The following is a 22,500-nucleotide window of genomic DNA, read 5'->3' as shown; positions in this document are numbered from 1 at the left end:
TTACAAACTGACTTTTCTATCAAAAAGGTGACTCCTCCATTTTGCCAAGAATAGTTACAAAATTCAACATAATTAATAGCTAACTAATGATAGCAATAAAATAACAAACTTTGACAATCTAAAGGCAAATTTTTATTACTTTTCTATCAAAATGATGCCTCCTCTTTTTTCCTTAATCTAAGCTATAAGCCAACTTGGGAAACCAATGGTTGAATGCATGCTTAGAAAAAACTGGGTTTCAAAACGGAGTCTATTTTAATGAACCAGATCTCATTATGTCGGTCAACAACTCTAAAGGGGCTGTCATAACCAGCATAGAAAAATATGTCTTTCCTGAATGAATCACCGAGCCCGTCCTTAACAAGTTCTTCACCTAACTCTTCGGAGTACTCCTGAACTTTGTCAATGTTTGAGTAGCCACCGTACACTTTCACGTAGGCACAGAACCCTTTTAAGGTGGAGATGTAGACATCCTTGCTGGTAGGTGGGGCAGGATCCTCTTGATCCTCAAAAGGAACAAAAAAGTTGATTGTGAAGTTGTTTTTGCAGAAAGGACCCTGCCCTGGTTGGATTTCTACCGCAACTGGTGCGGTCATTGGGATTTTCTTTTTTGGTACGTTCTCGCCTTCTATGTAATTAAACAATCGCATAAAACCCATCTCAACAGCTTTGTCGTACTCATAATCTGCAGAGGAAATTGAAAACGAATTAATTGACGATCAATGGAAACTAGAACGATATTTCGGAAATTAAAGATGAGAGACAATCATTTTTAAAGTATTTAAGTAACGTAAATCCGTAGCGTTCTGTACAAATCGACAAAGATGTGACACCATGGGATTGCGTCACGCAACACCTCCGAAGGAACATTACATAATAGTAGAGTTGAAATTTAGGAGGAAAGATATAAAATATTGTACCAGCCACAATTGTAGAGGCCCACTTGTAGTCTTCTTTGTAACAACGGAGTTCATATTTGTCTGTTTTGTTAACAGTTATAAAGTGAGGGCATTCGAGTCCGTGGCAAAACTTTGGTTCGTCTCTGATCGATTTTGCTTCAGCAAATGCCATAAGGACCACAACAAATAGGGAAATAAGGCTCTGCATCTAAACAACAGAATTAAATAATGTTTCCATGATTAAACTAGGGAAAAATATCGAGTTTTACGTTCGAATTTCCATAATAGCTCTGATAGATTACGTAACCGATGTAATCTCGAGTTCGCAATTAATAAAAATCGAAACACATTTGACTTGAGGTAAAATTATCAGCTAAAAGCGTAATTCATCCTCACTGCACCTCGCTGTTGTCAATTAAGTCAAAAATAAGTTTCAAAACAGTTCTGCTTCAGTGCTGTTACCAAGTTTTCGCGCCGGTTATTCCAAACTTCACCACTTTCGGGACAATAACTGGTGCATTCACCATAGCTAGAACACACAAATGCATGCAAATTCTTTTGTATTTCAATTTAACTCCCTGAGTATTATAAAATTGAAAGCTCTTTGAAAGTAGGCTCTCACCTTTTTGAAAAGAGTAACAACAGTTGACGACGTCGCACTACCCGCTTCTCTGGTCCTGCAGAAGTATATTCAAAGGTGCTGCAACGTACATAATTTATACGCAAATATGTTGTTGTGTTGCAATATCAGTCATGTGACCTCGTTGAGCACTCGCGAAACGTGACTTCATCGCGTGATGAGGATTGCGCCGTGACCTTCCAACACGTGATTTTTATTACCTGCCTTACTTAGGGTCAGCGGTCGTCCCACTTTAGTAATAACTAACTAAAAGAAGCTCAACTTGGGGACTAAGGTTGAATCAGCTGTTAATTATAACCAGCGGTAAGAATCCCGCGCTTTTACTAAAGGTCACGTCCTCATCAGGGCTCATTGACCTCATCTTGCCATAGAGATGCCATCAGAATCTTTTGCAACGCCGGCTACTAGCCCTAGATGGATAGATAGACAGTTTATTTGAAAAACATTGCAACCGAAGGTTGAATTACGTGTTCATTTACAAAATTAAGAAATATATCAAAATGGTAACATACTTTTAAAATATTAAAAATTAGGTTACACAAATAGATAGAGTCAGCTTATACAAAGCGTGCGTAAATGATGAAAGATAAAACTATCATGGCACCTGTTCGTGCGAACCACAGGTAAATTAAAAGCGCGCTTTTTCCTTAAGGTGGTACAACCCTCAAAAAATCAACATTTTTTCATGTTTTTTTACAAAAAGTTATCTATATCACCTAAATTGACACATGGAGACAACTGTATTTTTGCAGTTTTTGACTTGATATTTTATTATTGCTGCTGAGAATTAGCAAATGATGCCCCCCGGTGGGCAACCAAACAAGAACAGTCATAACTCTTTAACATTAGATTAAAAATTCACAAAATTTTTAGACAATGATCTTTACATGCACCTGCATGCAATGAACTACAGAAACACCTCTCAGTCATATAGAATGGAAAATATTAAAGAAAACACAACAACTTTCAGGAATTGATAAGATGAGCAATCTCATTTTGGTCATTTAACAACAAAAGATGCACCTAAGTGTATGTTTCTAGTTCATTGCATGCAAAAATATACTGAGATCTCTCACTCCAAAAATGAGAAGAATTGAATAAAACGCTGGAAAGTTATCTTTGCTAGCGTGTCGGTAGTTTCATAAAATTCGAAATTGAGAGAAAACTGGTTTAAAGTTTTTAAACTGATTTTTTCAAGACTTGAACACAGTTTCCATGAATTGAATTGTTCAAAACTGACCAGGGCCATAGCTGACTCCTTCAGTTTGCTTATTATGGTCATCTTTTTGTTTTTTAAGGCCCCTAATCACTTTGCGTCGCTTCTTGGTAGTAGCTTTGCTTTTATGTTGCGCAATATTAACTCTAAGCTGGTCTTGGAGTCTGCAACCCTCCTCGGTATATTTGCCAGAAGGAATACCAAGGGCTTGGAAAAGCTTAATAATACTCATTGAACCAATATTAAAATAAGAAACAGCATCATAAAGTCCTAATTCTAATGTCTCCCTTCCAACATAAATTTCTTTTGGAATCCTTTGCCATACCATGCCATTCAAAGACTCATTTTGATTTTGTGTCTTGCCATGTAAGCACTTCTGCAATAAGTTGTTCTCACTAAGTCGAATATATTCAGGCTTTAGCTTGGCAATAACAGGTAAAGGAAGGCCAGGTCCATGCTTAAAGAGATTCGTATGGTTGGCTTTGTCCTTTTGATACTTGCACCAACTTGCACTACCTGTTGGGCAGTGGTCATGAAGTGGGCGTGCCTCACTTGAGGCACAATGCATGAGGCTAGCATGGATAGCTTTCTTCATTCCAGCCAAATTTCCAACATTGCACCTTATGGCAATGCCATAATAGTTCTGCAGTTTATCAATTAGACTATCTGTGAGTTTCCCTCTGCCTCCAAGGCCTGGATTGTCACGTTTTAATTTGCGAAGTGCAGTTCCAACCCTCTTCTGCACATGACCAATGCATTCTTTCTTTTCCACTAAAATTCCAGCATCTTGATAAATATTCTTTATCCTGGAAAAACTCTTGCTGTCCCCATCCCCATAAAATTCAGTGTACCTGAGATTGTGCAGCTCAACAGACCTTTGAAATATGCGCTCTGCACCCTCTGGTTCCATAGCAGGTGCTGATCCCTGGAAATTTGACTTGCAAGTGGTGTGATCAGCTCTCCACATCTGATATTCGAGAGAATTCTTGTCCATTTGTTCATGCCGCTCACACTGTTTGCATCCTTGGCTTAGGGCCTCCACATCAAGAACCTTTCCTGTGTCCATAGATATGACAGTCACACAACCATTGCGTGACGAGTAGCCTCTCTTTTGCCATGTTCCGTCACAAGAAACACCACAGTTCACAGGTAGACCTTCAGAAGAATTTACATCCTTCTTGAGAGATAAAACTTCTTCTCCTGCCTTTTTCATTGTTTCCTTTGCAATCGCTTTCATGTGACGGCCGATTACGCGCGAGTTGCTGAGGAAAGCTTTCTCATTTGGAGGTGGAGGCATGTTCATAATTGTGCAGAATTTCCTTGCACCAGCATAACCCTTTCCAAGAGTTCTCATACCATAAACGATTCGCCGATTTACTTCAAAACTCTTTCCTTGCTTTTTTGATGTGCAAAATGAATGTTTCCATCCACACTGCTCGCACAGCAAACGCAAAGTTGACGCACATCCCTTCCGTTTCAAATTATCTTCCATAAACAAAAGACTGAAATCGCCGCATTCGCCACAACGTAGCAAAGAAAAAACGGACGATAGCACCTCCATATCACAGAACCTGAACCCTGTAATGGATGGACTGGTTTCCTCTTTATCTACCTTGATCAGCTTAGGCTTGGGTTTGTCTTCTTGGGAAGTTGATTGAAGCTTTCGATACGAAGCCGAAGATTCCTTCGCTTCGCTCTGATCATGTGAAATGCCGTCTGTGGATTCACGTATCCCACTCGAAGCGCTTTCGACAACAATCGACTCTTCTTCGTTAATTCTTGGACTATTTGAAAAGCGATTTCCATAAAATTTGCGCTTCTTGCGTCTCTGAGACGAAAATTTCGGCATTTTGATGATTGAAGCTCTCTCACTTGCGAAAATTCACAACTGAATGATTGATAATAACGGCTGTTCACCGAAATATATCAAAACGAGGCTGAAAGTCATTGTTGGGCCCCAGTCTCCCAATAGCTTACTCAAGACGCAATCAGCTTGCTTTGATCTGGGAGGAAATCGCACTTTTAGGCCCTAAAAGGACGCATTTAAAAATGCGTTTCCATGGCAACGGAACAACAGTGCCTTAGAAATTGCATTTTATTACTATTTCCTGACAAATTATTCACAAAAAGACATTTGGGGCTATTAAACAAAAGCCTTTAGAAGTGAAATCGAATGGAAAAAAAATAGACTCATTTTCAACAAAAATTGCATTTTTTTTTGTATCGTACCACCCTAGTCCACCCTAGATACATTCCTGGGCGGCAGGAGCTTATGCAGCTTGTGATTTGGCGCAAGAACGTTAGAAAAGAGCTTGTTGGCAATATTCTCACGCCGCTCATGCAGCGAGATAAGCCCAGTGCACGATAGCGCCTCGTCATATTCTTTATCAGGAAAAATTATACGTAATGCGCGCTTCTGGCATCTTTCTTAATCAACTGATAAATATTGAGGTAGGCTGCTGTGAAAGAGCGCGCGTGCGTATTCCATAACAGATCTAATACATGTAAGATAGAATAAAACGAGCTCCTTGGACTTAACCTGGGCGCGCTTTAATTGAAGTAAAGCCGCTTGTTGACTTTCTTTACTATCTCATCTACATGTGTGTTCCATTTGAGATCGACGGAGAAGGTGACACCTAACATTTTAGCTTTATAAAGGTACTCTAACTCCTTACTATTGACCACAATTGGGTCGAAGTTAGGTGGGGATCTTGAAAATGAGATACGTAGCTCCTTACATTTGCCCTCGTTCAACTGGAAACCGTTTATAGCTACCTGACTACTTAGTTCATCAACAATCCGCTGAAGATCACTGTTCTGGCTCTTTTGGACAACCTCAGATATTGTGGTGTCATCCACGTACTTCCACATATTGCAGTTTCCAGTAGGCGACAGATCGTCTATCATAATCACAAAGAGCCAAGGGCCGAGCTTTGTGCCCTGTCGTACTCCGGATGGAATGGAGCCCCACTCAGAAAAACAGTCCTGGCTAAACTTTACTCTTTGCATTCTACACGTCAAAAAGTCAGTGATCCAGGTAATGATGGAACTTGGTAGACTATAAGTCATCAATTTACGGATCAAAATTTTATGATCGATCAGGTCGAAAGCCTTACGGAAATCAAGGAGGATGGCCCGTACAGTTGCTCCATTTCCGTCCGTATCACAGAGCCATGAATGCAGCATACTGATAAGGGCAATCGTGGTATTGGACCCCGGCACAGTACCAAACTGATTCGCATCCACTCTAGCAAGGACTGCCGGTTTGACGTATCGCTCGACAACGTAATCCTCGGCGAGTTTTGATAGTACAGGTGTCAAGGAGATCGGGCGTAAGTGTTTATTCACGTCACGAATTGGTTTTTTTCTTGGGTACTGGGGCGATGTCGGCGTCCTTCCACGAGCTTGGCAGCCTAGCCTCCTGGAACGAGCAGTTAAGGATATCAGCAACTGGCTGTGCAAATAAGTCAGCATTCTCTTTGAGAAGCCAACCTAGTACTCCGTCAGGTCCCATTGCCTTAGAAGGATTCGAGGATAACATCTTTTTAAAAAACAGACGGTTCCAGTACTTTTAAGGGACACTCTTCCGCTATAGGACGAGGGAAACTGTCGGCTGCCAAGGGTTCAAAGACGTTCATCGGAGCCAGGAAAGCTTTATTGATCGTGTTAGCGATGTCTTGCAAGGTAGGGGGTGTTAATTGGCCACAATCAATGTGTTGGTACAGTGCAGCAGGGTCCAGGCAACCTGATACGCTAGACATACCGCTAAGTTTTTTGACTTCTCGCCACCAAGTAGCTGGCTTGGACTCCTTGAGTTGCTCAACAGTAGACTCATAAAATCTGGCACGACACAGTTTCCGTTCCCTATTTACACGGTTTCTCTCTAGCTGTAATCCAAATAGTGCTTGCAAACAATCTACGCTAATTAAAAAGGAAATCGAGTTTCTTCATGCAAACCGCTGTGAGGTACACGTTGATATAGAGACTACGGTTACAGGCTTTTCAGTCGGATGGGACGGAGGAATTAACGGAAGGAAGATTTCATTGAGCAATTCACAACAGTGAATTCTACATGCTACATGTTTTGTGTGTTCCACAACAGACGTCAAGGACAGGTCGCGGACTCATCCGAAAACGGTTTCATATTTTCATGTGGAAATGAAACCGAAATATTATGTCGCAATAATTCATTAAAATGTAGCAATCAAGCAGCCAGGATTTTAATTTCGGTAATTGTCCGAAGGCAACTATCTACTGCATCCGTTCCACATGTGCATTGATAGATTATTGTACAACTTCCATCAGTGAGAAAATGAGTAGGAAGGAATGCGAAATCATCTTCATAAATGTCAACAATCATTCACGGTTGTCAAGATTTAGCGACTGATTAATAAAGCGTTTTTCGTAATCTCAAAATGAGTACAGTTTTCTTTAACCTCGGCCCCAAAGATTTTTGACAGTTTACACGGGTTTGAATCTGCCCTTCAATTCGCCTTTTCTTATCGTAAATTCTGGCAAAATCCGGCATGGTTTCAGTTTCGCGGGAACCTAGCTGGTCAGAGAAGAGTAATCAATTATGATACCGCTGGTGGACTGCAGGCAGAACTTCGTTTACCATTACTATTACTCAAGTTAATAAAGGCTGATAGTTTCTAAAGAAACTGTTTGGGGCTGCGTCGGTGGGGGTAACGAAATAATTTGAATATATCAACAAAGTTGAAATGGTAAATTGGCCACCGTTACGATTATAAAAGCTGAAGTTTCGAGTGTTAGCCCTTCGTCGGAGCGCATAGGGGAATTGTGGGTTGTGTGTGCTTTTAAAGGCAGAAAAAGGAGCTACATGATTGGTGGGAATATGGCAACGAGAAAAACAGGAATAAATTAGTTGCCATGTTCCCACTAATCACGTAGCTCCTTTTTCTGCCTTTAAAAGCACACACAACCCGCTATTACTCAAGTTAGATGACCGCTGACACGATAAAATCATACTGCGGAAGAGGGTCACAAAGTCTACGTGGGAATTCGCGACCCCCTTACGTACGGGGAGGCTAAAGCAACCGTTTAATTTTTTTTTCATTCGTTCGGTTCAGTTTTCAATTACTACTCTGGTAATTAAGTAAAAAGAAATCAATTTTTTCCTCAAGAGAGGTAACTGCATCGACAATTTCTACGCCGAATTTCTTGATGGCGAGGAGTGGCAACAACAACACTTTCCAGTCTCTTTTCTGAAAAAAGAAAAAGAGAGAAAAAAAACAAACAGAGACATTCATAAATTTGATAAAGCTATTGATAGTACACTCTCAAGCGAGAGGGCAGAGTTTTTCACGTTATCCACTGTCTGTAAAAGGAGACGTTGTTGCACACGATAACTTGTATGTGACTTTAAAATCTCCCCTACCGTCACAATTTCCTAATCGTAAACTGCGCGATAATCTTATAGTGTTCTTATAGACAAACTGCGCGATAATCTTATAGTCTTCTTACAGACAAGATCGCGGCTGGACGTGTGAAATATCTACTTATCATCTCAGTATGATTTCTCGCTCTTTCGTACGTTTTTGAGCTTGGTAAACAGTACTAGTGCAACTTACACGTAAGAAAAATCAAGGTGCCTTTTGATGGAAATGGTATTACGCCATGGATTAAAGGGAGTACTTTGTACCGAAATTGGTTGATGATAAGACGGTCTGATAACTACTTGAAGTCGAGAGTGAATTACTACGGCTCAGCTACTTTTAACTTAGAGCTACTTCGCTTCTGTGGTGATATAAGCACTAATCTAGGGCCTCTGTCTACAAAAAAATGTTCTGAGTGTGACCGGGTTGTGGCCCGAAATCATCGAGCGACTTGGTGTGATGGCTGCTCTTCGTGGACTCACATCAAATGTGGCGGCGTACTACCTGAAGAGTATCTGCACCTGATGTCCACTAACAACAATTCGAGAACCTGTAGGTCGTGCTTGAAACTGTTACATCAGCTTCCTTTTGCGAATACAAGTCTAAATTCTAACGGCATTTCTAACGCCGAGTCAACCTCAGAGGAAAACGATACAGTGATATCAGTTTGGACAGAGGTTGATAACATTGCTCGAAAACACCGCGGAAACTTCAAGATCGGCCATATTAATACAAACAGTGTTGGTGGTTTCAAATTCTATGAAACAAAAACTTGGCTACTCTCTGGAAGATTCGACGTTCTTGTTATTTCTGAACCAAAATTGATGCAAGTTTCCCGGACAGTCAATTTCATATCGATGGCTATCGCTTATGTCGCAAGGATAGACAGGCTGGCGGCGGAGGGTTAATGATTTATGTTAGAAGTGATGTTTACTTTATGACAGTGAGACAGCTCAAAGGAATGTCGCTTGAAAATTTGTCCACCTTTAAAACAGAGTTTATGGCTCTCAAAATCAAACTAGGAAAGGGCTGGATAACAGTTGTGGGTGTTTACAGACCTCTATCTGTACCGAAATCTCGATGGATTAATGAGCTCTCATCACTCTTTGAAGCAGTGGCGATGCTTTCAGATACTGTGTTTTATGCCGGGGATTTCAATGCGGATTTATTGGATCCAGACAAACCTCCAAAAGATGGTAGAAGCATCTTAGACTTGTTGGATATTTTTGATCTTAATTGCTTAATTACCAAAGCCACTCGTAAGACCAAAACAACTAAGACACTAATCGATCTCATCCTGACTAATAACAAGACAAAGACTTTGACATCCGGTGTGGTGGATACTCAAATCAGTGATCACTCGCTGATTTTTACTGTCTTGCGGTCTGTGGCGCCCATTTCGCGTTCATGAAAACTATGTTTTCGTAGCTTAAAAAATTTCAACCAAGACAAATTTGTGCAGGATTTACTTATAGCACCTTTTACCATAATGAATCTATTTGATGATGTAAATGACAAACTTTTCGCCTTTGAACAATTGTACAATGACATATTGGAGGAGCATGCCCCTCTTAAACAGACCATTGTCAGGGGCAATCAAGTCCCATATATGAATGAACAATGGCGTAAGGCTATTAGACATCGAAATAAATTATGGCGGAAATTTACCAAAGATCGCACGGACACAAACTACGAACAGTATAAAATTCATCGTAATAAATGCACGTCACTACGAAGGAAAGCGATAAAAGAACACTTTGTGAAAAAGTCAACATCGTCTGAGAACCCGCGTGAGTTCTGGAATGCGTACCGCCCATTCCTACATGGTAAAACAAAGCAGGCGAATGATATTATCCTTGAAGAAAATAATGTTGTCATCACTGAGAAGAATGCTGATGCAGAGTTTTTTAATAATCACTTTGTTCAAGTCGCTAACAGCGTTGCACGGATAAATGACAGTGACTATGGACAGGACTTCGAAATCATCCTAGTATTTTGGCCATTCATGAACATTATAGGGAAATCAATTCGCCACTTTCTTTTGATCTTCACTGTACCAACTGTGTGCAGGTTGAAAAATTGCTTAAAGAAGTTAATGTGAGCAAGTCGAGTGGTCACGACATGATACCGCCGCGACTAATCAAAGCATCGGCAGCTGTGATAGCTGAGCCCATTGCTCATAGGTTTAATGCCTCAATTGCTCAAGGTTGCTACGCGAGTGCATGGAAAATGGGGCAGGTGACACCACTGTTTAAGAAGGGTGATGAATTTAAAAAGAAAACTATAGGCCTGTCACAGTACTACCTGTACTCAACAATATATATGAGAGGCTGCTGATAGCACAGCTGGGAGACTTTCATCAAGCGATTCTGTCGGATTCCATTAGCTCTTACAGAAAGTTTTACAGTCGCGAGACGGCGCTGCCAAAGTTAATTGAGGACTGGAGGGCTATGCTCGATGAAGGGAAATTAGTTGCGGTAGTCTCAATGGATCTTTCTAAGGCTTTCGATGTTATTCAACACAATCTACTTTTAGCAAAACTCTAAGCTTATGGTGTGGGAGAGAGAAGTTTAGCACTCTTGAAGGATTATTTTTCGGGGAGACAGCAGAGAGTCAAGACTGGGGACACCTTTTCCAGTTGGAAAGATGTTAAAAGAGGAGTTCCGCAAGGAAGTGTTTTGGGGCCTGTGTTTTTTAATATATTCATCAACGACTTGTTTTACTCGGTTACGCAAGGTAAATTTCACGTATATGCGGACGATCATCTGTTATACTCTTCTGATGTCGACCCAGTAGCTCAAGAGAACTGTATTTGTCGGGAAGTGAGAGTTGCAAATAAGTGGTATCGCAGCAATGGAGTGATTCTAAATGAGACAAAACACCAGGCTACAGTCTTGGGAAAAACAGACCACTCCTTCTCTTTTCCATTAAAAGATTCTTTGGATATATTTGGAATAAATATTGACAATAGGTTGCGTTTTGATAATCATATATCAACTATTTGTAAGAAGATAAATGGCCAGTTCAATGTAATGTTAAGACTTCGTTAACTTATCTCTAAAGATACTCTACTAAGATTGTATAAGGCTTTTATTATGCCACATTTTAACTATTGTTCGTCTGTATGGCACTTTTGTGGAGCGCGTAGTACTGAGAAGATAGATACTTTAAACATGCAAATTCTTAGAGTTATCTTGCAGGATTATGATTCTCCCTATGACTCTCTATTTAGCAAAGTTAACTCTAAATCTCTGTAAAAAGACGCCCTCAGACTTTCTTAATTATATTGTACAAGAGCTTGTTTTTTAACTGCTATCCAGGCTATCTAAGGAATATGTTTAGTTTTCGGTCTGTATCCTATAATCTACGCGGAAATTATATTTTGTCTCTACCGTCTACAAAAACTACTACTTATGGTCTTCACTCCTTTTCATATATGGCTTCAAAACTATGGAACTCTCTTCTGGACTCTTTTAGAACGTCTGACTTTTCTGATTTCAAGCGCAAGATTCTACAGTATGACTCTTTCTCATAGTTTTCTCATAACATTTTAGAATGTTACAATCATTTTTACATTTTACATTTTAGTAGTATTTAGAATTATACTTGTAACTCGAAGATACTAGCTTATCCTTTATGAGCTACTCCAATTTGAGATTAAATAAAGTATATGTATGTATGTATGTATGTATGTATGTATCTTGGAAGCACGCGATTATTACCCCCCTCCCCAAAGTGGATGTTCCTAAAGCACATGGTGATTATCGTGACATTAATATTACTCCGGTTATAGCAAGGGTTTTTGAGAAAATTGACGGAGCACCTTTCCATGCTCGCAAGACCATTAAAAGTCACCTCAGTACCTTACAGTTCGCAGAAAAGGTGGGAACTGTACTAATGCTCTCCTGTCAACTCAACATGGGATCAACAGCTACCTGGAGAACCCGGATGGTGAAGCAGTTCGCCTATTTGCGATTAGTGGACTTCAGCAAAGCCGTCGACCCTGTGAAACATGATTTTCTCGTGGCTAATATATTAACAAAAGCTCAGCTCCCACTGAATCAATCCATACATTACCAATTGGTATTTGAATTTTTTAAAGGATAGAAAACATAGGACAAAGGGTATGTTGCAACAACTCTGAGCGCGACTGGAAACCGGTTAACAAAGGGAAAACTCAAGGTAGCTTAAGCGGTCCTTACCTTTTGAACATATTTCCCAATGACCTTATCATCACTTTAGGTATAATCATGTCGCGCTATTTAAGCACGCTGATGATTTAACAATTATTGCTCTCTTATGGAAGGAGGTACACCACTCCGATCAGTTAGTGTTACAGTTTTTAGATGAGTTGAATACAAATGAAATGTTTTGCAATCCAAGCAAATGTAAAGGGTTGACGATCAAATATAGAGGCAACCGCAATCTCTACTCACCTATCGGGATGATACCAAGCTGTAAAGAAGTAGAAATTTTAGGGGTCACCTTCTAATGCTATAGCAAATTTTCAGTGCACGCGAAGAAAAAATTTATTAAAGCTAACAAATCCCTACATGTCCTTAGAACGCTGCGAAAAGAGGCGTGCACTAATCAGAAATGATCTTCTCTTTAATTAATACAATAGTTCTACCTAATTACGCACCATCTGTCTATGCCACGTCCAAGTCCGATCTTACACCAGAACAATATTAAAGTTTCTTAGACCGCTGTTTTAAAAGGAAATTCACGTCTAAGTTTGTAAGTGTTTACAATCTCTTAGAGAGGCATAACCGTAAAAATTTTCATAAAAGTTTCTAATGCTAAAGGCATCCACTTTAACAAACCGTCCAGTTACAAACTTTGGAAAGGAACTTGTTGTCTAACCCTTAGATTAACATTATGCGTTTTAAAAACTCATCAGTTCAAAAACCGTTTAGTTTTTAAATATGAATTAGCTATGTGATATAGTAGACTTTTATTCTTACTTTTTACCATTTAAATTTTTTACACTTACTTGTAACATGAAATATGTATTTTTGTATTTTGGTGAATAAAGACTTTAGTATTACATGTATTTTGATTCCTTATCCAGGATAAAAAAGCTCTGTAAAGTGTGCCGAAAGCCTACCCCAATCGTACATTGTTTCCTGATGTGGGACTTTTCTTACTTCAAACATGAAGAAGTATTCGGACAAGGCAAACTTTCTTTTTAAAAGCGATGTTTATTAAGCAACTCAAAGGTTTAATTTTCCGCACTCCCGCACACTATGAATAATTCAATTTTAAGCGCAAACTGCATCTAATTATAGTACGAACAAAGAACGTTCCATCCAGAGAATAACCGTAATAAGGGTGCTAATGCGCCTTACTTTCGTTAACTCTGGCAAACTTCCACATGTCTTGAAAAAATTATATTAAATGTGACATATAGAGCCTTCCTAAAATATGGGATCCAGGCCATCAAAGGTTCGGAAGTCTTCGATCAAAAGCGAAAATCCTTCACCGCGCTCGGACAAGGAAAATCACGACAAGATTGTGCCTAATGAAGAATCCACGACTCTAGAAAGACAAACCACTCATCCTAAAACACAACTGAAACAACCAGTGTGCCAAGGTAGGAAACTATGTAGCACACCTTTTTCTTCATCCATTCGAAATCCTTACGGATTATACAGTTTATGTTTTTGCGTTTTTCACATCCGACCTGGCTCTCATTAAGTGTACTTCATTTTGATTTAATCTGGCTGTACATTTAAGCCTTTGGTATAATTCTCCAAAATATTCTATGTCAGTCTTTTGTATAATTTCCCTAATCAGGTATTGATTCAGCAGCTCAATTTTCGTCCACGTCGATCCTTTACCCTCTTTTTGTTCTCAGTGCTTCAATTAACGTAAATATTACAATGTTTAAAATTGTAAATTGAAACGGTATGAAAGGAAAAATTTGCCGTCCTTGCAAATTGGCGTTTTTCTTATAAAAGCTGTTAAAAAAAAAGTATTTAATTTTGCAGAGAATTGTACAGCTTTGTGCTTATCAACACTAATACTTTAAGACTTAACTTGACGAAGTAAACTGAGCGTTATGTAAATTTCAGTCTTCGAACTTCACTGATCTTCTTTCGATATTTGACTTTCTGGTCACGCTTACTTCGAAGGTCCAGTCAACGATTGTTGCAATGTATTGTTGTGTTGCAATAGTCGTTATGTGTCTTCATGTAGCAAACGCAAAACGTGACTTCATCTCGTGAGGAGAACTATGTCGTGGCAGGAACCAATTACTGGGGCTCTTGGTAGTGACCTCTCTGCACGCAATTTGTACTTTTCTTTCTACATAAAAGATCTCTAATACGAAGAATATACTTTTGCTATTTTTACAACTAAGAAATCCTTAAGTCAATCAACTGCAAAGGAAGAATTAATCTTTTTTTGTCTTTATACGGTGCTTTCGTATTTTGTTGCATTCATTTGTTATCATAATCCGACACTGGCACATCAGTTATGCAAATCATGATCCTATTATAATTTGACAGAATATAATCTATTTAATAATTCAATCCTCTTAGATACGACGTTGGCTTACAACGTTCTCTATGATCAGTGTGCCGGAAAACCTGTTTTCACTGCAAGGAGGAGTTGCTTTTTTGATGTAATTTTAGGACTCTACAATTCTTTAATTATTTGATGTTAAATTTCTGGGTTTTCCAAATATTACTCATAAGGCTATAATCAATAGTATAGTGTCTATGTGGCTCAATAACAGAGCATCGGAGCGCGGAATCCGAAGGTCCGAGGCTCGCTTCCTCATGGAGACTAATCTTTTTCACACGTTCATGATGAGACGAAAAACATTTTTCCCTAATTCTTTACCGAGCTGAAAATTTACCATCTTTCTTATTCTATTAACAACTATAAAAAGAGTTCCTCTCTTAAACGTGGTTTGGTATACGGAAAGAAAATAGAAGCGAGGGAAGAGTGTCGGGCGAAATATATACGGTACTGTGATAAATCTGATGCACTGAAAATTGGTGACATTGCTGGGGGGGGGGGGGAGGGGAGGGAGTGGGGTGAAATCAAAATTGCTCAAAGTGACATTTCCACACATGTTTCCTCGCCAAACAGTTCAGCAGCTTACAAGCTATTTCTCTTAGCGGCAGTTATTGGTGAGTTTGCACAGCAATCTACCAAGCATTCAAAACGGATTCGTTCCAGTTAATTATACGTGACAGTGGCCAACTCGAAAGCTATCATTGCTACTTTGGTCACTGTGCACATTTTAATTTTGATTATTGATGTAATTTACTGTTTTTTATATATTCTGACTTTTATAATTTTTAGTAACCTTCTGAAATAGTGCGAATAAAAAGTTTCCTTTCGTCTTTCCTTTCCACCTTTAGCAACTGCGTTAAAAAGAGAAATGGGGGGAATAGTGAGAGAATTTTTGTTCAGTTCGCCAAATAGTCCCTTTCAACAGTTCTTCCACGTTAAAAAAGAGGTGTGTGTCTCACCTTAACAATCTCATATTTAATATACATAATGGAGAACAATCACGACCAACGTTTATATAAACTGGAGCAGAAGATAATCAAAGACTGTGTAATGCTTATTTTGGTCCTCATTAGTTCCTTATGTCTTCTGAATGATTGCTTCTTTTGTTACAAGTTCTACTAGCGGTGTTAATGTTAGCAAAAAAAAAAAGAAAAGACATTTGAAAACCAAGAACTCTCCTCTGATACTAATATCATGTTTGCAACTGAGATGTGCTCGGGATCTACGAGCTGCTGATTTCAAAATCTTCTTCATTCTCAGTTGCACTTGGGCTGTGTGTCTTACTGACGATCCAAATTTCGTTATGGCGGTTAAATAACTCCCAGGGGCTGTTGTAACCAGCAGTGTAGAACGTATCGGTAGAGAAATCACCATCCAAGTGATCCCTTTTCAGTGACTTCACCAAAGCTTCGTAGTTATTTTTTACCATCCTGATGCTAGAATAACCACCATACACTTTAACATACGCGCAGAAGGGCTGCACGACTGACAGATGGACATCATCATCGGTCGGGGCAGGAGCGTCTTCTTGGTGCTTGTATGGGATGAAAAAACTCATGGTGAAGTTCCTCTTGCAGAAGGTGTTAGATCCCGGGTCCGCCAACTGCATGCTGTTAGTCACTGGTGCAGTCATCTTGATTTTCATTTCTTCTTCGTTGCTGCCTCCGATGTAACTGAAAAGTTTCCAAAAGGCAGTTCTGCCGGCTTCTCTGGAAGTATTGCCTGGTAATTACAAAAGATGACGATAAGTTATCAATTAAAGACACAGTTGTAATCATTAAAGAAGCTGAGGACTTCCCAACTTGACGTGCGCACTGAAAAATGAAAACCGCAAAGCAGGGAGAAGGGGTACTTAAAATTTCAATTTTCTTTTCACTTGCAGTTTTTATTGGGCGTATGTTTCACTTTCCTAGAAGCATTGAAGTTGCGCATTCATTCTTGTTTCGTTCGAGACTAACAATGAATTCTATACGAGGATAAAGTAAGAAGAGAACCCAAAGTAAGGAGGTGGATCTGGAAACGGTTACAGAAAGTTTCATGTTTAGAAAAATCCAAAAACTTCGTTTAGAGCAATAAATAATTCTTGCACAAGGAGTTTCGAATTTTTGCGAAGTTTTGCTTGTTTCCTAATAAAGTATTGACAGAAGAGGCTTTGGGAGACCAATCCATGAAAAATTCCTCAATTCCAGTCCCCCCTCCCTTATCACAATCTGAATTCCACAGAGTTCTCGTTTTCGTCTGAGCCAGTTTTATCCACAACTTCGAGCCCTTAGGGTTAAGTGCTGCTTTCAGTGTTATTTTGATAGCTTAAATGACTCTGCTTTACCTTCTACAGTAGTTGAAACCCATTTATAAGGCTTTGGATAGCAGCGCAACGTATAATCTGAGGCATTGATCTTCATTTCATAGAATCGAGGGCAGTCGTACTTCTCGTTACAGAATGAAGGTGTACTTGTCGGCGAAACTGGTCCCCCGAATCCGGGAATCTTGAATGGAAGCTTGGACAAAATTTTTTTCGCGACATCAGTAACTAGGCGATATCCATTTAAAAGACGTTTGCCAAATATCCTACCAAGACTTAAACCCTTAGTCTCAGTCGAGACTAGGAGTAACACAAGAACTGGGAGAATCAGCTTAATCTGCAAAGAAAACACGTTTTAATATAATAGTCAAAAGATTAGGTAGATATCAATGTTATTGTTTCCGTACGTATTAGATTACATCTGTAATTGGCAAACAAAGCGCCTTTGAGACCAGGGGCGCTGCAAGATGGCCAGCTTGCGCAGTTGCTTTACTCGCGAGATATTTCAGGAGGCGGTTTTCAGGAAGCTGCGAAAATGAGCGTCATTGAAGGAAAGGATGTCATAGTAAAGATGTATAGAAAATATCTACACTGTTGCAGAACCTTAAGTCGAAACTCGAACGGCAAAATTTATTTCCAAAAAACGTGGAGTCAAATCCGCAGAATAAACCTTTCGTAAAAAAAATTTTCATGCTGGACAGTATATAGCACTAAACCCTTAAAAGCAACCAGGTAAGGAGATCTGGCTTAACTTTTGCCCCGCTCCTCATGCCCGCTCTCATTACTTCAGGTTTAAAAAGAAAAAAATGCAACACTCAATATAGGATATCTTTGACATGTTTAAAAATGTTTTTCTCAGTGATTGTTTGAATAACCTCGAGATAAGTATAATATGCTTTTAATAGAGGGCCAGCACTTAAGATTACGTCACTGAAACACTGTAAATCTTGCACAGCTATAAATGATGTAGATATAGAATTCTCGTAAACCATTTGCCATAAAAGGAATTTGATTACTGCAAACACGTCCAAACATGACACAAGATCATTCCTTCAACTCGCAGATTTTAGACAGCGTTTTCAGAACAGGATGCTTATCATCAAACTTTCGAAAGCACGGTGACGGCTGCAAAAAGCGATTCGTTGGTGCAAGATGTACATCATTTTGTTCAGCCCAGCCGGTTTAGCTGCATATCTAACTCACTATTCACGACATTTGGTATGGAAATCAATTACGTAACTGATTACGCATTCAACTTCGATTTTCTTTTAAAGACATTCATACTTTCGGAACATTCGACATCATAATGAACAACAATAAAATGATGAAATACAGATACTCTTTAGAGAGGATAATACCGTAGATCCTTACCATAGTCGCCATGCTTGTTCACCTCAACACTTGTTTGTGCCTCAAGACGTTTTGACATAAATGGGTGAGTTCGTGTTCTTTATAGCTAACGTCACGTGCAATCGGCCTAAAAGGATTGTTATACATGTGCATCCTTAGTCATCCCATGTCCGTATCAGATAACATGTCTCGTGCTGTAGCTACACAATAACCCATTCATCGGCGCACAGTTGAAACTTTCAGTGTAACATAAGAGGCACTTATACAACGGAAGTTACATAATGTGTGAGTTGCATAACACTACAGAGGAGGTTTTGCTTTCTATTGTTACGTAATACAACGCGATATCCTAGCCTGGAAGAAGAAAAAAATAACGGCTATGACACGTAGCTCCAAGTTGTTTTTGAGATCGTTTGATATAGTCATCTGTGAAAACAAGCTGGCAGATTTGCGAGAGTAAACAGGGCTTCCTTTTAAGGAGGTGGATGGGGGTAACTCGTGCGATTAATAGTAAGGCATACACCTCATTCAAATGAAGGAATAAATGATACGTCATTCCTTTGTCTCAAAGTCAATTTGCCTTCCTCGCCTCGTTTTAGGCTAAAGATTCTTTCGAATTCTGGGAATAAGATCGAGGCAAATAGGGCCATAAAAAGCAGTCAGCAAAATAACGTAAAAACCGTCGCTATTTGGGAGTGTGCGCTCCTAAACACACACCACGACCTTTTTCAGAAGGACTTGGTCCCGAGCCTGTTTATCGAAAGCCCTAGGAACTTAATGGTGTTACAAGTCTTGCCTCGGAGGCTATCCATTCGGTTTCAATTCCTGTTGACCTTTTTGTTTTGAATTTCAGAGCCATCGCCGATATGTCGATCCTAGATAAAAACATAATCCGGTAAAAATCAACTTGTCGGCGGGAGCAATAATAAGCTTGGCTTTCGAGAAATTGGGTGGCTTTCTGGACTTTGTACTTTGCTGCCATCCACTATGCTTTGTACATGATGTAGAGTCTTCAACTCAGTTATTTATCTATTCAGTTAATTATTACGATCTAATAACTACTGGCTACCATACAAAAGTAAAAAAAAAAAGAAAAAATTAAAAAAAGTACAAATAAATGATAAAAATAACAGGCCATATGGAAGATCTGTGAAGGAGTGTTTGACCTCATGTAGAAACAGACCATCGAAAAGGTAATCAAGTAAGGCTGTGACAATAATAATAAAAAAAAACCCCTCATTCCGCCCTGAAATAAGACTGTGACACTAAAAAAATTCTGGCTTTCCACCTAAATAATTTTTTTTTTTAGTTTCAAAGCGAGTGTCCATAGGCAGTACATTATCATCTATCTACAAAATAGGGATTGAGCTTCGCATCATTACAGAAGTCAAGAATTAAGTAAAATTCATACAAAAGTAACCTTTTATAATGATTTGTTTTGATTTCTTTTCTTTCATTGGAGAGTACCGAGTATTTCCTTCGGACCCTCAATACCGGTTTTCCTTAAGATGGCAGTCTGCAACAAAAAGAAGAGGCCTTACGCAACGGGGTAGAGTTGGGTGACATCCTAACGAGCGCCGGACCAGCTGAGCCAGAAGATCTGTAAAACTGCAAGGAAGATCATGATCAATGCACAACGGGAACCACGCTAGCCAAGTGTGGAGAAATTTATGCCTCAAGCTACTTTATTATAAATTCCAAAGACAAGTACAATCCAAACACCAAATGATTTTTATTTCAACCACTGATCTTCACATTTTGACCTTTGAGATCACAAACACGTTGGACGTAAGTTAGAAAAAATTAGTAACCAGGCCGCCCCTCGCAAAACTTCAACAAGCCATCTACTGGACGCCACAGCTGCTGCTTTAGCTATCGTCAAATGTCACAAATGTCCTTGTTTGGGCATAATTGCATTTGATTTAGGAATACGCTTTTGCGCAGATCTCAATTGATCATTGAAATCGCCAAGAGATTACATTTAGCTCATTTGAAGACAGTTTTCGAGGGGTTAAGTTACAATTTGAAATCTCAAAATCCGATCATTATCCTAAATTAATTTTTAAAAGGCTGAATTTCACTCGCATTTCGTTTGGTTCTTCTGATCAATCAGAGGGCAGACGTATAAATGACATCACCCTTACCGATTTGTTTCTTTTGTTATTATGTAAGACAAGAAGACTCTATGTCGCCGTCCATCCTGTGAACGATAGATGACGTGCAAAGCGAGTTGCTGCTGCTACCAAAAGTAAAACATGAGCGCGAGCCAGTCTTGTTACATGCAAGTTTTGTACGATTAGTAGCTTAATTGAGAAACAATTAAATTATTCGCTTTTCATTTCTAAGCGTGACAGTAGATTCATGAATCGTTCTCATCAACTATCATGAAAAATGTCGAGCTCAAAATCTGATTTTTAACTATCTCTTTTTATGGTCCGCCAGATTACGATGAAGCTCGTTCGCATATATAATGAAACAAGAAAAAGAAACAAAAGAGAGAAAGGAAAAATTGGAATAAAAAGAAGAAAAAAAAACTTAATTTCCACAAACTGTGTTGTAATTTCCTGCCCACCTAGGAAACCTTGCTGATTGCTTTACTTATTAAAAAATATGGCCGACAATAAACTCTTAACCGGGAACTAAACCGTGACTTGACCTTTATATCACGCAATGTTTACTCTTCGGACAGATTGCGTGACAAACCACGTATAAAAAGAATCTATGTCCTCTATTCCACCCACACATTTACGTACATGCAGATGTCAGCAGTTTGTTTTGTTCGAAAATAAAGCATGATGTTCCAGTAGTTTTTTCATTATTTCAAACAGACGTTTTGCCGTGAAAAACACGCTTCGATCCTTGTCAAAAGTAGCTGCACCCGCAGTTGATGTGAGTCATTGCTTTTACCCATAACGCAATCGAGTACAAAATGGCTGAGTATAGAAACATGGCGAACATCTTTTAATATTATTGTTTTTCTTGCTCTTCTGGATCACAGAGATGCCCCTGTTTAAGTCGAGAAAAGTGAGCAAAGACGAATAAAAAAAATGAGTGGAAAGATGCATGGTTGTGGTAAGTTTAACGTAGATTAGTGTCGCAGAAATGTTTATTTTGATTTCGTTAGAGGCCGAACTTGTTATTTCCTCTTTGTGTATGATCGTCAATTAGCCAAGGAACGGTACACACTACGGTTGCCATCCCTTGATGTATAATATTTTAGTGGTTAGGTAACTCGTAGGCCTATTTAAAGTGTGTGAGAAGTCTCGAAAGTGGGGACGAATCTGTCAAATAGTTGAAATTATTCAAGTGGCCGTAGCCGTATGTCTGACTGACAATCAAATGTGTTGTGGGTTTGCTTCCTCTGAGACAGCGAGTAAAAGAGAAAACCCGCCACACTTGCATAGATGTCTCAAGTCTGCGTTTTTTTTTATGCTTTTTCTTTCGCTCCAGCCTTGATTATTCCACTTATAAGCAAGATTTCAAATTATGCTGTTCTCATGCTCAAAGTTTGTCTATTCCGATACTTTTGACAAGAATGCAAATAATTTGTTGAACAGTGATCATGGCCGTCAGAGGTCTTGATAAGCAATAAGTTCTGGGAGAAGATTTGGCTAACCAAGCAAAAGTATCAATCAAATCGATTGGAATTTGAGGATACCGCAAACCACAAAGGGAAGGCAATGCCATCTTGTTCCAACAATACTGAAAGAGAGATCTGTAGAAACTATTTTTTTTGGAGCCAAAAAAAATTTTATGCCTCCACAAAGCATTCAAAGACTAGCTAGCAGGATCAATAAGGTCCAGAGAATCTTTAGTTATGAAAGAGAAAGAACAGGTCAAGTCAGGTTCAGAAAAGAGCAGGGGTTTAAGTATGGACATCATCATTCGTGATTTGTACCTCACAATTAAGATACCCTCCAGTTAACTTTAAAATAATTTAAAGACTAGCTAACAATATCAATAAGGTCCAGAGAATCTTTAGTTGTGAAAGAGAAAGAACAGGTCCATTCGGGGTCAGAAAAGAGCAGGGGTTAGTATGGACACCATCATTCGTGATTTGTACCTCACAATTAAGATACCCTCCAGTTAACTTTAAAATTATTTAAAGACTAGCTAACAAGATCAATAAGGTCCAGAGAATCTTTAGTTGTGAAAGAGAAAGAACAGGTCCA

General features: G+C 39.1%; 4 protein-coding genes and 2 long non-coding RNA genes across 12 annotated transcripts in view; 3 read left to right on the top strand and 3 right to left on the bottom strand.

Moving 5' to 3' along the window:
* Positions 1–109, top strand: part of LOC148733722 (uncharacterized) — a 1,754-nt gene extending 1,645 nt beyond the window's left edge. The window contains exon 2 of the long non-coding RNA XR_016000465.1: positions 1–109. This exon is cut by the window's left edge and continues 1,016 nt beyond it. This is a non-coding gene — a long non-coding RNA (uncharacterized LOC148733722).
* LOC148733717 (heme-binding protein 2-like) overlaps positions 1–22,500 on the bottom strand; it is a 38,121-nt gene that overhangs the window by 113 nt on the left and 15,508 nt on the right. The window contains exons 2-4 of the mRNA XM_088758161.1: positions 1,522–1,588; positions 921–1,107; positions 1–685 (exon numbers count right to left, since the gene is read on the bottom strand). The exon at positions 1–685 is cut by the window's left edge and continues 113 nt beyond it. Coding sequence (XP_088614287.1) covers positions 222–685; positions 921–1,107 — 651 coding nt within the window. The 5' untranslated portion in view covers positions 1,522–1,588 and the 3' untranslated portion in view covers positions 1–221. The remainder of the gene's footprint in view (positions 686–920; positions 1,108–1,521; positions 1,589–22,500) is intronic.
* LOC148733721 (uncharacterized) lies at positions 2,283–4,987 on the bottom strand. Its single transcript, XM_088758157.1, has one exon. It carries the CDS (start codon positions 4,602–4,604, stop codon positions 2,769–2,771), a length of 1,836 nt encoding a protein of 611 aa, XP_088614283.1. The 5' UTR covers positions 4,605–4,987; the 3' UTR covers positions 2,283–2,768.
* On the top strand, positions 12,066–21,390 carry LOC111346889 (uncharacterized). The gene is made up of 3 exons (XR_016000459.1): positions 12,066–13,744; positions 19,791–21,217; positions 21,327–21,390. It is a non-coding gene; the product is annotated as an uncharacterized LOC111346889 (long non-coding RNA).
* Positions 15,632–18,473, bottom strand: LOC148733720 (heme-binding protein 2-like). Its single transcript, XM_088758160.1, has 3 exons — positions 18,350–18,473; positions 17,003–17,315; positions 15,632–16,398 (listed from the first exon to the last, which is right to left on the bottom strand). The coding sequence occupies exons 1-3, from the start codon at positions 18,359–18,361 to the stop codon at positions 15,899–15,901; spliced, it is 825 nt and encodes a 274-aa protein (XP_088614286.1). The 5' UTR covers positions 18,362–18,473; the 3' UTR covers positions 15,632–15,898.
* LOC148733719 (E3 ubiquitin-protein ligase LRSAM1-like) overlaps positions 21,227–22,500 on the top strand; it is an 8,825-nt gene continuing 7,551 nt past the window's right edge. For 2 of the 7 annotated variants that reach the window (XM_088758167.1, XM_088758163.1), the window contains exon 1: positions 21,246–21,352. In XM_088758167.1, coding sequence (XP_088614293.1) covers positions 21,329–21,352 — 24 coding nt within the window. In that variant the 5' untranslated portion in view covers positions 21,246–21,328. Of the gene's footprint in view, positions 21,401–22,500 lie in introns of all 7 variants that reach the window. The other 5 variants (XM_088758166.1, XM_088758165.1, XM_088758164.1 and 2 more) reach the window with 4 other exon arrangements.

Source organism: Stylophora pistillata, chromosome 4 (assembly GCF_964205215.1).
Source record: "Stylophora pistillata chromosome 4, jaStyPist1.2, whole genome shotgun sequence".
NCBI lineage: Eukaryota > Metazoa > Cnidaria > Anthozoa > Scleractinia > Pocilloporidae > Stylophora > Stylophora pistillata.
Note: the sequence above shows the minus strand (reverse complement) of the source record. Positions and strands in the feature narration are given on the sequence as shown.

What these genes read in the sequence shown, in the direction of transcription:
- LOC148733720 (XM_088758160.1), bottom strand. An exon ending in GGTTTCAACTACTGTAGAAG is followed by an intron (nt 16,399 to 17,002) that starts GTAAAGCAGAGT and finishes TGTAATTACCAG; the next exon opens with GCAATACTTCCAGAGAAGCC.
- LOC148733721 (XM_088758157.1), bottom strand. Translation starts at nt 4,604, where the DNA reads ATGCCGAAATTTTCGTCTCAGAGACGCAAGAAGCGCAAATTTTATGGA.